Raw genomic sequence first — 12,158 nt, 5'->3', positions numbered from 1 at the left:
CATCATCAACCATTTCCGCGTCTGCCACTAGCCCTACCGGGTATCTGAACTCCCCATCGACCGACTCTTCATCTGCGATCAGCTCAAGCTTGTCTTCGAGCGTCAGCTACGCGAGTAGTAGCGCCACACCTTCGTCGAGCGTTTTCACATGTTCGAGCGCCATGCCGTCAGGCTGTGACCCGTTCTGCGCCCTCGGTGCACCCGATCTATTCAACAACCGGAACCTTTCAGGCCAGTGTGGCGATGCGCTCTTACCAGCAATCAACAGCTCGCCTCTATCAAGACTCCAACAAGCGCAATTGTGCTCTTTCAACAATGACACACGGGGCGCTGATTTCTGTGCTTGTTATAGTGCAGCTCTCTTTTGCCCCAGGTAAGTGGCTGTATAGCTCCTCAAAGAAATCGGCACTAAGTTATCAAAGTAACGGCACAGTTGTTTCTTCGGCCGGTTGTGTGGATTCTACAAACAAGCTTCCCGTCGTGTGCAACTCGATGTGCACTGTCATCAATGGCGGTGTGCTCGCCGACAGCAAGAATCAATGTTTCCAAAGCCTGGCTGGTAATTTGTACAGCGGCCTATCAACCGAGCGCAAGAGTAGTGCGGATGCGTGCTTGGCATCATTCAATGCTAATGCAGCGGCTCTGTGTGCTTGTGTCAGTTCGGCTCTATTGTGTCCAAGGTAAGTATCTCTTTCTGCTGAGGCTGAAGCAAAACGAACAGCGATAACACTGGCCATAGCTCGAGCGCTTCTTCATCGACCAGGACAACGACAACGACGAGCAGTGTCTACACTTCACTGGCGTCGTCCACTTCGATCAGGACAACAACAACTATTAGCACTGCCCCAACCTCATTGTTGCTCTTCACATCTGGATCTAACACTACATCCACCAAGACGACAGCAACAACTACAGCAGCAACTACTTCGGGGAGCCCCTCATCTCTGCTGCTTGCGTGCTTCGAGTCTCTGCCTCAAGACTGGCCTCCGTCCTGCGACGCAGTGAGAGACTTTGGCGTTGTCTCCAGTAGTATAGGAGCCCAAGATCTGGCCAGTACAGTGTCGCAGTGTTTGAATGAGGTAACGCCAGTCATTGCTGGTATCTCTCCAATCCGGCGAGGTCCAGCGCTCAACTGTCTGGAAGCGGGTCAGGTCACTGTTGGCACTAATGGATTCGACATTTCGTTTTGTTTGAGGAGCTCAGTCCTGTGCAATGGAAATGGATGTAAAGGGAAATGTTGATTGTATAGTCACGTAGGTACATAGATGTCAGGCAGCAGCCGGCAAGATCTGAAGGAAATCCAGTCGAAGTCGATGACATACATGAGTTCCTTGGGGAGTGCTCTGAACAGACAAAAGCCTTGAAATGGTAGGCTATCTTGGAGACAAGCAAGCCTTTTCGAGTCGCAGGGCGGCCCAAGTCGTGGTTGCCTTTCGGTTGCCTCGTTCGGCAGGCACCGGACTCGATGACCTCGACGATAGTGTTCTGAACCTAATGTGAAGGTACTCTCACTCTCCTCCGTCGTGACTTCCTCTATAAATGATCATCACCCTTCCTGCTCTTCACATGCTTGAAGCGTCACTATCTCATGGATTTGCCCATAGAGTCCTCCACGTGGGACTTTCGTCGAGTACCTTTTGCTTTCACCTGAAGATCCGAACATGCTATTTATGACAATCGAGGACTACGGTATATACTTCTACTCTCCGCTCACTTACCACACAGAATGAACACGCTCAACTACCTCAGCGCCCGCCTCCAGCGGCGCCGCTGTCCTGATGCTGGGGCAACCTTACAGCCGGAGATAGATGAGTTCGCCAGGCTTGCAGATCTCGTCGAACTGCAACGATCCGAGAACCAGCGCCTTCGTGACCAAGCGCAGAAGGACGAGTCCGAGTTAGTAAATCTTAAAACCCGCTTCGCTGATCTACAGAAGTCGTTCCGGGAGGCCTCTAATCGGATCGAGTCCATGACGGCTGAGGCTAAGAACTCCGAACAAGCCCATCTACGCCAGCTACAGCAGTTCTACGGCCAAACAGACCATGTCAAATCCCTGGACACCGCCCTAGCGAAACAAAGGAACAAGAATAAGGCACTCCAAAACCAGATCAAGGCTCTGGAGGGCGCTGTAGCGAATGCCAAGGCAAAGACTGTCGAGCTTGCGCCCAATACCATGCAGCGGACAAGGAGAAGATGGGACTGGTGAGTGATGTCCACATGTTGATGCAAAATGCGAAGTTGACCCCTTGAAGGCCACCCTGCGTAATGGTCTGGTCGCCGAGGCGGTGCAGATGCGGGCTTTGCTTGCCGACGCCCACTTCGAGACTGAACGATTGAGATACGCCGCCAGAGGCCGCCTGGAATGGGAAATGGAAGAGAGAGACGAGGAAGACCCAGAGCCAGAGCTGAAAGCCCCCAGGCTCAGGAGCACGCCAGAAGCGCCGTATGTAGTGCTTTTGGTAGATGGTGATGCATACCAGGCAAGCATGAAGTCCTCCCTGGCGACGAAATTCACTAACCCTCGCAGTGGGCACCGAGCATATTCAGACAAGGCGGTAAACACCACCGACCGGGCACATTCGCAGGTAAGTTCATACACGGTGCACCAGGGAGGCCTCTGACAAGTGATCAGCGAATGAGATCTACCAGACCATTTCCGACGACATCGCAAAGAACCATCCGGAGATCGGTGCTGTCTACAAGATTGTCGTACGTGTGTTCTTCAACGCAAGAGCCTCACAAACCAGACAAGGTACATACTCGCAGTTCACCTACAACCCTGTGGAGTTCCGACGGCAGTTTGTGGAGACTTTCTTCCTGTTCGACTACATTGATGCTGGTCAGGGCAAGGAGCGGGTGGACTACAAGATCCGGGAGAACTTCAATCTGTGTGTCACCGATCCACGCTGCCGCCATATCTTTCTAGCCGTCTGCAAAGACAACAGCTTCGCCCGAATGCTCGAAGGCTATCAACACGACGCGGCACGGCAAAAGCTCACTCTGGTGGCCCCTGGCTACGTTCAGTGGGAGTTGTGGGATATGCACTTTCGAACAGTCGTCTGGGCGAACGTGTTCCGAACACAACTGATGCCGAAAGACTCGCTCGAAAAGCGCCGGCGACAGGTGTTGCAGAGCAGTCGGGAGGCCTCTGAGGCATTGCAGTGGGATACGGGGCTTGGTCACACGGGTACAGTGAATAAGATGTTGGCCTCGAATATCATCTACATGCTTGATGAACAGTGGCAGGACAAGTTGGAAAACCGTGCCAGGGAGTACTCTGAGAGGTCCCGAGGCGTATTTGCTCACGAGATCTGCAGCAAGCTACCGGTCTTTGCTGGGAGTGTGGTGGAGGAAGTTGACTGATGAAAGGGCCGCTGAAGGCCTCTTGGAAGGTGCGAAATCTGGCTGATGATCTCCACGACACAAAGCAGAATGATCAGACAGCAGCCGAGATAATGTCTTTTGTTGCTCTTGGCAACAGAGCAAACGGACAGCAACGCTAGGCATATTATCAACTTCAAACTTCTAGCTTCTCTGGTTGCTTGCTCCTAAGCTTCCAATCTATCCTAACAACTCGATTCGCACGCGCTGCGTCCACGACAGCCATGGCCGACAAATACCGCCCCCGATTCGACGTCAACGACCGCACCAGAACCATCCAGGACAAAGAGGAGTACTCCAAAACATATGCCAATCTCCTCCGCGCGTACAACGGTCTCCGACTGCATCAACAAGTCCTTCCTCAGGGAGATGGAGAACATCCTTGGGCGGTATGGGTGCTTCAACTGTTGGTTGAGGAAGAGAAGAATAGAATCCCGAATGAAAGTGACAGAATTGCTGTTGCTTCTGGCACTGAGGAAGAGCAAGTTCGCAACGGGCTTCGACTTATCGCGGCGCAGTTGCATTATCTCGAGTTGGAATGGCCGGGCCGTCAAACGCAACGAGTGAGAGACATGAGCAAGGAACCTACCAAAGAAAGCCCGAATCCGTGGAAGACAGTGCCCAAGACTGCCGAGCCGGTTGAGGAAAACGAGTTCAGGGATAGGATATTCGACATGGGCATGTACGAGCTGAGAGCGCAAGAGGATCGACTCACACGACAGATCGAGGAGAGCAACGGAGCGGAGGCAGGCGTTGTGAAGAAGCTGCGGGGTTTGAGGTATGTTGTGCGACAACTCATGGAGCAGCGTAAGCAGGTGGACGACGAGCAGGGGCTAGTTTGGAGTGTTGAGGATCTGGATCTTGTGCCGCAGGGGACGACTGGGGGAGCATTGGGTGGGGAGACTGCTGAGAACTGGAGTGATTACGATCTGGACGACGACGTGGACGAGGGAGACGCCGAGACCGATGACGATGCGGGAGATCTTAAGCACGACGATAACGACACAAACAAGAGCAACAAGGCGGTCAACAGCGATAATGGAGGTAACGGATTGGAGGACAACGACGATGACAGCGACAAGGAAGATGGTGGTGTGGACGTCAAGGCTGTCGATCTGATGAAGAGCGAGGACACTGCTCGAATCAAGGAAGATGACGACGAGTCCACTTTGGTCGATGAACTCTCTGATGCAAAGGCAGAGCAAGCCACCGTGGTGGAAGATTACTACGAGAGTGATGCACCTCAGACCATCCTCTTTGAGGCTGCTGGCGAAGGAGTTCGGGTTTCTATCGCGGGTGCTCTGCCTGATGGAGCCAACGGCAGTGCGACTCAGGAGCTAGGAGGTACCGGCGACGAGTCAGAGCAGACCACCAGTAACGGCACGAGCAACATGGACGACAAGAAGCTGTCGGAAGCTACATTCGGTGAAGTTGCTGGCGCCTTGGGTAAGCTTACTGTGGACAACGACGATGAGGACGCTGCATCTTTGGGTAGCGCAAGCTGGTCAGAGTTCGCACATCGAGAACCAGGCAAGTGGAAAGGACAGTGATGTGGTCGACGCGAAGGACGACGAACTTAAGTCCCTGGCTGCAGCGGTAGCAAAGTCCATTCTGTACCAGACGGCAAGAACGGCATCACGGTTGCCGGGGACGTGCTTCAGCAACTTAGGCCCTGTGTCTGTAGATCGAACCCCAGAGTCAACGATCGAACGTCTGAGATGAGGGTCATGTCTAACTTGTCGTTACCAATTGGATCAACCTCGGAAGTGTTGTGGGAAACAAACTTGACTGGCATTAGACGCCGTTGCCGAGAGCAGCACTCTGATAGCGCTCATAGAAACCAGCGATATTCCGGCGCACTCGGCCCATCCCTCAAGATCTCAGACGGGATATCCTTCGCCTTGACCGTCTTCCCATGCCTTATATCCCTCCGCTTATTGTCCGTAATCATCCACGCACCCAGAATCAACGTCAGGAGACACCCGCATCCGCCGAATGCAGCCGTTGTGATCAGTGCTGGGAGGTACTTGGGCGCGTCTTTGTTCTGGAAGATGTTTGAGCCTGGGAGTTAATGATTAGTGATTCGTACAACCCGAGCGTGGGCTGGGAGGATACTCACTGACGACACCCATCAAGTTCGCCACCGGCACCCCCAAAGTAGTCAACATCATGCGCTTATTCTCATCTGCAATATTGTTGTTATACCACACATCCAGAATCACACTAGGCGCACTCGTCCCCCAAGTCATCATAAAGCACGAGTAATACGCCACATTGATATTCTCCTTAATGTCTGTAGTAGCATAGATCGCAAACCCGATGAACGTGAACGCGAACCCCAGAGCAATGAATGGGAAACGCAGGCGGGTGTAGTCTGAGGCGAAGGCGAGGATGAGCAGCATCGCTGCGCCGGTGATGTTGGGCGCGACGGTGTAGAGATTGGTCTTCACCGTGCTGTACCCTAGGGCCTTGGTGATGACGGGAAGGAAGAGGGAGACGGATTGGAGGGGGACGCCGAGGCAGATCTCGATTCCTGTGTGTGTCAGGTTAGTTCTGGTGATGTGGACGTTGGGGGTGTGGGAATGCTTACCGAGAATGATCCAGCTGGTTGGATGCTTCAAGATACCTAGAGCAGACTTGAGGTTGAATTTCTCGCCAACGACCGAGGAGGAATCGACTTGGATGCGATAGAATGCCAGCTCTTTTTCTTCGGGAGTCAAGGACTTGGCTGATTGGGCGTTGTATGGTAGATACCAAAACGCGAAGAGAGCGAATATCATCGAGCAGCTGTTCGTCTCCATTAGTGATGAGCATGGGGGCATGATTTTGATTTGAACCCACCTGCCCTCGATGATGAACAGATACCTCCAATTCGCAAGGCTACCTGTATGGATTTGGAATACTCCAAAGGAGAGCAGACCGCCGAATGCAGACGCAATCGAGGAGGCGGCGTAGAACAAAGCCAGTCTCCTAGCCAGCTCGCCTCTTCTGTAGAATGTAGTTTGGTAGTAAATGACTGCAACCATCAGCACTGAACGCTTTCGACCTTGAATTGCACATACCCAGCGGAAAGAACGCAGATTCAGCCATCCCAAGGAACCACCTCAGAGCAAGTAGACCACCGAAGTTCTGTGCCGCGACGACCATGAGAGTGAAGAAGCCGAACGAGAACATCATGCACGGTAGCACCCTGGACGGACCATACTTCTTGCCAAGTATACCTAGGAACGGGGCTGTGAGCACATATGGGACGAAGAAGACCGATAGGATTGTGTTGTAGTCGTCGCCGTGCAGGCCGAGATCCTTTTCGAGGCCTGCTGTTTTGGCGTTGCCGAGGTTCGATTTGTCGAGACTGTTGAAGAGGTACATGACAGCGAGAGCTGATGAACGAAGCGTCAGCTTACTTATATTGGACACGAAGCAAGAAGTTCGTGGTCAAGCCGAAAGACACAAGTGCACATGACTTGCGGACAGACCCAAATCGTTCTTTGATTTCCTCTGAGATGCGCAGTGACACTTACTGGGCAGTATCCTTAGGTCAAACTTCCAGACCAGTCGGCGCTCAGCAGCTGGATCGATGGCCATGCTCGCACTCATGCGATGGTGTTCCCCATCCGCGGTGACGGCGTCGACGCCATCACTGAGAACCTTGACGTCTCTCGTACTGCTCACGGATCCTGATCGAACGCCGCTGTTAGTCCGAACGTCCTTGTCGTCCATGACTGTGCTGTCTGTGGTCTGTGGTGAGAGGGCATTAGGTTGTCGGAGGCCATCGCTGGCTTTTGTATATATCTCTGTGAAGTTTCAATCATCCTGGTCATTGAGACGCGCTCATAGGCTGCACGCGCGTATTGATAGCGAGTGGTCCATTCGGAGCGACTTTTCCAAAGATAAGCCCCATGCAAGAACGATAAAGCTGTTCGATAGAAGCATATGCAGGGAAAATAGCCGATCGAACTTACAAGGCACATTCTGTGTGCTGTAGATCCAACAGCTCGGGCTTTGATGTCTGGCAGCCACCAGAGGGACTTAAAGCACCGGACGGCAACCATGTTCGGTGTTGTAGTCTCTGAGAGGTACCTCAAGCTCACCTAGCGTGTGACGGTCGATGTGCGAATTCACTTCAGATGCTGAATCATGTAACGAATAGTGAATACATTCTGGCCGAGTCGGTAGAATAGCCACTTCACGCTCGCCTCGAAATTCACCTCGCGGACGGGGTATAAGTGAGAGTCCTGCTGTCGACTTTCTTCTTCCTACTCTTCCCAACGCAACGTCTGGAGAGAAAGTCAAGCTGCAGTTCATGCCATGCCAAGATAGCATCCATTGCTACTTGATGGGGTGAGCTACGATGAAGTCGGATGACCGAACGTATCTGTGATTGTCTCAAACACGAATTGCATTCTCATCTTGAGAGCAATTGCGATGGAAGCAGGTCGACGTCGATGACAGAAGCATGTCAAGCGAGACAAGCCTGCTAAGAAATCTCGAAGCTTCAAGGCAACCTCGGTCCCCATCGCCACCGAGCGAGGGGCAAGAACAGGCGACCAGGCGTTCACTGCCGGTGCGGACGCGGGCTGATCGCCTGCGGTCACAGGCGCGTCATACAATGTTCTCGGATCTTTTATTTCTAATCTGAACTTGAGATTTCTATTCGCATCGCCGCTGACTCAAGTTGCATCTCTGCCTCGTCCCTACTATAGCCTGACCATCTATCGATACACATCCTCCAACCCCGCTCAACATGGCTCTCAATCTCCCCGCATGGTATTACAGTTCCCACTCCCCCAGCACCCGACACCACACAGTACTAACCACCACCTTAGGATCAAGAAGAACGGCCACCTCCTCCAACCGCCCATAAATAACTACTGCGTCTACCATCCCTCCTCCCCAGAAACATCCGGTCTGACCGTCATGGTCCTCGGCGGCCCCAACGCGCGCACCGACTACCACATCAACGAGACCCCCGAATTTTTCTACCAGCACAAAGGCAGCATGCTTCTCAAAACAGTAGACACGAGCCAGACACCGCACAAGTTCGTGGACATCCCCATCCATGAATCCTCTCTGTTCCTGCTGCCAGCAAACACGCCACATAATCCTGTGAGGTTCGCGGATACGGTTGGGATTGTGCTTGAGCAGGCGCGGCCGGCGGATTCGGTGGATCGGATGAGGTGGTATTGTAAGAAGTGCGGGGAGATTGTGCATGAGAAGAGTTTTCATTGTGATGATTTGGGGAGTCAGATCAAGGAGGCCGTGCAGGCGTTCGAAGGTGATATGGATGCACGGACTTGTAAGGAGTGCGGGACTGTGAATGATAGCAAGCCTGGCCCTGGGGAGGTGGTGCAGCCGCCGCGGTTCCCGGAGGATTGAGGGGTCAAGGGCGAGCATCTTGAGTGCGAGGCGCTTGCGGTGGTCGCAGAGCGGAGAGGTCTGGCGCGTTGTGAACATCCTCCGCCCTTATCTGCACCGGGCGATATTTCTTGGGCGCCACGACTGGCTTGGGTGGAGGAAGGCTCGCTGCGGCGCGAAGTTCCTCGTCTTCCATCTGCAGCTGGTCAAGCATGTCGCGCGCTGCTATGAGGGCAGCTTGAGGCAGACCAGCAAGCTTTGCAACCTTCAAAGCATGAGAATTGCGATTCACGCCAGGCTTAAGCTGGTGCTGAAAGATGAAGGAGCCAGATTTCTCCTCAATTATATCTGTACAATATCGACCAATACGCGGCCACGAGGCTGTGAGATCAGCGAGTCGGTGGAAATGCGTAGCGAATAAGGTTCGACAGCGATTGATGTGATGGAGGTGCGAGAGGATGCCAAAGGCAACAGCGATCCCGTCTTGTGGCGTCGTACCTCGACCGACTTCGTCCATGATGGCGAATGAGCGAGCCGTGGCCTGTTTCAGTATAGCAGCGGTCTCGAGCATTTCCACCATGAAGGTTGATTGGTCTCGAAACAGGTCATCAGCGGCGCCGATGCGAGAGAAAATGCGGTCGACGACACCAATCCTGGCGTACTCGGCAGGTACATAGCTTCCGACTTGGGCCAAGATTGTGATCAGAGCATTCTGTCGCAGAAACGTGCTTTTTCCAGCCATGTTCGGCCCCGTGACGAGCCAAATCTGCTCTTTAGCATCAAGAACGCAGTCATTGCTGATGAACGTCCGTCCCTGCTCTTCGAGACCCAGCTTGACAGTTGGGTGCCTGCCTCCGATGATCTGGTGGTCTGTCGACGTGTCTACCACAGGCCGCTTCCAGCCTTGTTGCTCTGCCAGCGCCGCGAACGAAGTTGCGACATCGATCTCGTCCATGACAGCCGCATTACGTCTTAGCTGGACTAGGTTTGCGAAGACATCTTGCCGAAGGTTGTGGAGGATCCGCTGTTCCTCGTTCCGAATCTTGATTCTTGCTGCATCCATTCTGCCGCCTAGCTTAGACCAGATCGGTAGGTGATATGTTTTGGTGCTCTTGGTAGAAGAGATCAGATTTGCCTTCAACTCATCAAGAGCATGCTTGTTGAAGTCCTTGTTGCTGCGAATGTGGCAGATATAGCCTTTCTTGTCTAGGCGTAGAGACAGCGACTTCGCTTCTACCTCGACCTGAAGTCGGGCTGCCAAAGCATCGCGTTCCTCCATGAGCGCATCGAGCTCTTGATGTAGCAGACCAATCGCATCACTGGCACTCCTCTTCATGATCCATGCATCGAGCATGTCACTGTCAGAGAACCGATTCTCAGCGACTCGAGCTTTGCGTCGGGCATTCTTCTGGACAAATTCACTCGGATCGGCGCCCTCGTTCTCAACTGCGTCGACCGCTGAAGCAGTTACTTCGGCTTTCTCGTCTTCTTCTTGGCGATGCAGTTGCATCAGTCCTTCCTCGTCGATCGAGTTACTGATATGCTCGGCTAGCAACTGCGGCCCCTGCAGGAAAATCCGCCGAGTTAGCGGTGCGAGTGGGCTGTCCTCACTGGCACCTGTCGACGCATCCAGAAGCGCTTTTTGCACGAGCGCTGTCTCTGCGATTGACTTAGCCAGATCGACCAAGTCGTCGGGGTCGCCTTTATTCATTGTGAACTTTTGTACAAGTCGCTGAACATCAAATGTTCGTCTCAGTCGCTCGATGAGATCTTCTCGTAGGTCGTTGTTCTCTATGAAGGCCGTCACGAGGTCAAGTCTTTGACTAATCTCCTCGACTGACGCCGACGGCTGCACGAGACGTTCACGAAGTAATCGCGTACCGCTGGAAGTCACAGTCTTCTTGATGGCATGAATGAGACTGCCTTTTCCGAAGCCGTCTCTTGATGTCTCCAGAATCTCCAGGCCTCGCAGACTGTATCGATCGATCTCCATGAGGTGACTGTCGTCCCTCTGACGTGGCGGCTGAAGACGAAGCTGGGTGCGTTGTAGCTGCTGCTGGGCGTAGTCAAGCAGGTGGTGTATCGCTTGCTTCTCCTGGTGTGAGAAGGTCTGCTCAATATCAGCCGAGACGGCCGTCTCGAAACAATGATTCCAGTCCTGTAATGAGTCGAAATTCGACACGCGGTTGTGATAGGAGGCCAGCTCGTGGTGCTGACCAAGTAAAGCCTGAATCTCGTTTTTGACGTCGGCAGTGGCGGAGTCTTGCAGCACGATTTCTCGAGCAGATATGCGTGCGATGGAGGATGCCAACAAGAGCCGAGGGGTCTTTCCCGTCCAAAAGTCGCCGGTAGAGAGGTCGATCCAGGCCAAGCCTACATCGTGATCAGCCTTCTCTTCGCCATCAGCCATACTCGTTGGTGCAGGCACGTGTACTGCCAGCAGGAAGTTGTTTCGCGTCGTGTCCATAAAGTTCTCGTCGATCAGCGTGCCAGGCGTAACCACACGAACCACTTTCCGGTCGAATCTGTTGCCTCCAGACTTGATCTTCCCCTCAACGTTGTTCGGGAACTCTTCACAGATCGCAACATGCTGATTCAGCTCCTGGACCAGAGTCTTGAGGTATCGATCGAGCTGATAGAACGGGAACCCTGCCATGGGCACAGCAGGGTGTCTGGCAGACATTCTGTACGATACTTTCAGGCTCATGGCAGGACCAAACTCGGCTGCCTGGTCGAAGTACATCTCGTAGAAGTTGCCGACTCTTGTCACGACGACACAATTCTTGAATTTGGCCATGTTGTCGCGCACGCCCTGAAGTGTGTCTGGGTAACTGGGGTAGTCCGGCTCAACTTCCTCCTCATTTTCGATGTCTTGTAGTGGCTCAAGGGCGCCCTGCTGGATACTGGCGATGGCTGAGGCTTTCTTCGTTGCTTTCGTTTTTGCGCCTCGACGAGCGTTTTTTATGATCGTGCTGGACGCTGAACGGACGTGACCGAGGAGAGGTCGTGCGCCACTGGCGCGCAAGAGGTGGCTTACATCTTTGACGATGAGGCTAGCCGCAGCACGATGCATGTGTGCATCGGCCTGCGACGTTGCCGGGTCTGAGGACTCGGATGATCAGCTTGTGTCGTGCTACCTCCAACAGGATACGAAGAGGGAGTGGAAGCAGATAAATCGTTAATTGGGCACTTTGGTAACACGCGCTTGGACGCGATCATGAATCTCCGGGAACTTTGGCACGTGCACATAAACCCCAACCTTCCGCTTCACTTCAGCCTGACCACGCCCCATAGGGCGAGGCAGAAAATTACTGCACTAGGAGCGACGATGGCTTGATGTCGGTAAGCGTCAAGTCGTGTCCTCTCGACACGAGTTTCTCTCGACTCCTAGCGCGACACAGACGGGAGCCGATGGCCTTCAA

The 12,158-nt window shown here is 53.4% G+C and overlaps 4 protein-coding genes across 4 annotated transcripts; 2 read left to right on the top strand and 2 right to left on the bottom strand.

Annotated features, from left to right (window-relative positions):
- Positions 1-1,726: 1,726 nt before the first annotated feature.
- AB675_11733 (uncharacterized protein) lies at positions 1,727-3,363 on the top strand (the record flags this gene model as incomplete). The annotated part of the gene is made up of 4 exons (XM_018140604.1): positions 1,727-2,128; positions 2,253-2,459; positions 2,528-2,585; positions 2,633-3,363. The coding sequence occupies 4 exons, from the start codon at positions 1,727-1,729 to the stop codon at positions 3,361-3,363; spliced, it is 1,398 nt and encodes a 465-aa protein (XP_017995345.1).
- A 242-nt stretch (positions 3,364-3,605) lies between these two features.
- Positions 3,606-4,931, top strand: AB675_11732 (uncharacterized protein; the record flags this gene model as incomplete). Its single annotated transcript, XM_018140603.1, has 1 exon — positions 3,606-4,931. One exon carries the CDS (start codon positions 3,606-3,608, stop codon positions 4,929-4,931), a length of 1,326 nt encoding a protein of 441 aa, XP_017995397.1.
- A 281-nt stretch (positions 4,932-5,212) lies between these two features.
- On the bottom strand, positions 5,213-7,101 carry AB675_11731 (putative transporter; the record flags this gene model as incomplete). Its single annotated transcript, XM_018140602.1, has 6 exons — positions 5,213-5,442; positions 5,501-5,914; positions 5,972-6,168; positions 6,223-6,397; positions 6,444-6,761; positions 6,903-7,101. 6 exons carry the CDS (start codon positions 7,099-7,101, stop codon positions 5,213-5,215), a joined length of 1,533 nt encoding a protein of 510 aa, XP_017995405.1.
- A 1,660-nt stretch (positions 7,102-8,761) lies between these two features.
- Positions 8,762-11,809, bottom strand: AB675_11729 (uncharacterized protein; the record flags this gene model as incomplete). Its single annotated transcript, XM_018140600.1, has 1 exon — positions 8,762-11,809. One exon carries the CDS (start codon positions 11,807-11,809, stop codon positions 8,762-8,764), a length of 3,048 nt encoding a protein of 1,015 aa, XP_017995382.1.
- Positions 11,810-12,158: the final 349 nt, after the last annotated feature.

The sequence above is a fragment of the Cyphellophora attinorum genome (genome assembly GCF_001299255.1).
Source record: "Cyphellophora attinorum strain CBS 131958 chromosome Unknown Contig40, whole genome shotgun sequence".
Lineage (NCBI taxonomy): Eukaryota > Fungi > Ascomycota > Eurotiomycetes > Chaetothyriales > Cyphellophoraceae > Cyphellophora > Cyphellophora attinorum.
This window is presented reverse-complemented; position numbering and strand designations above follow the sequence as displayed.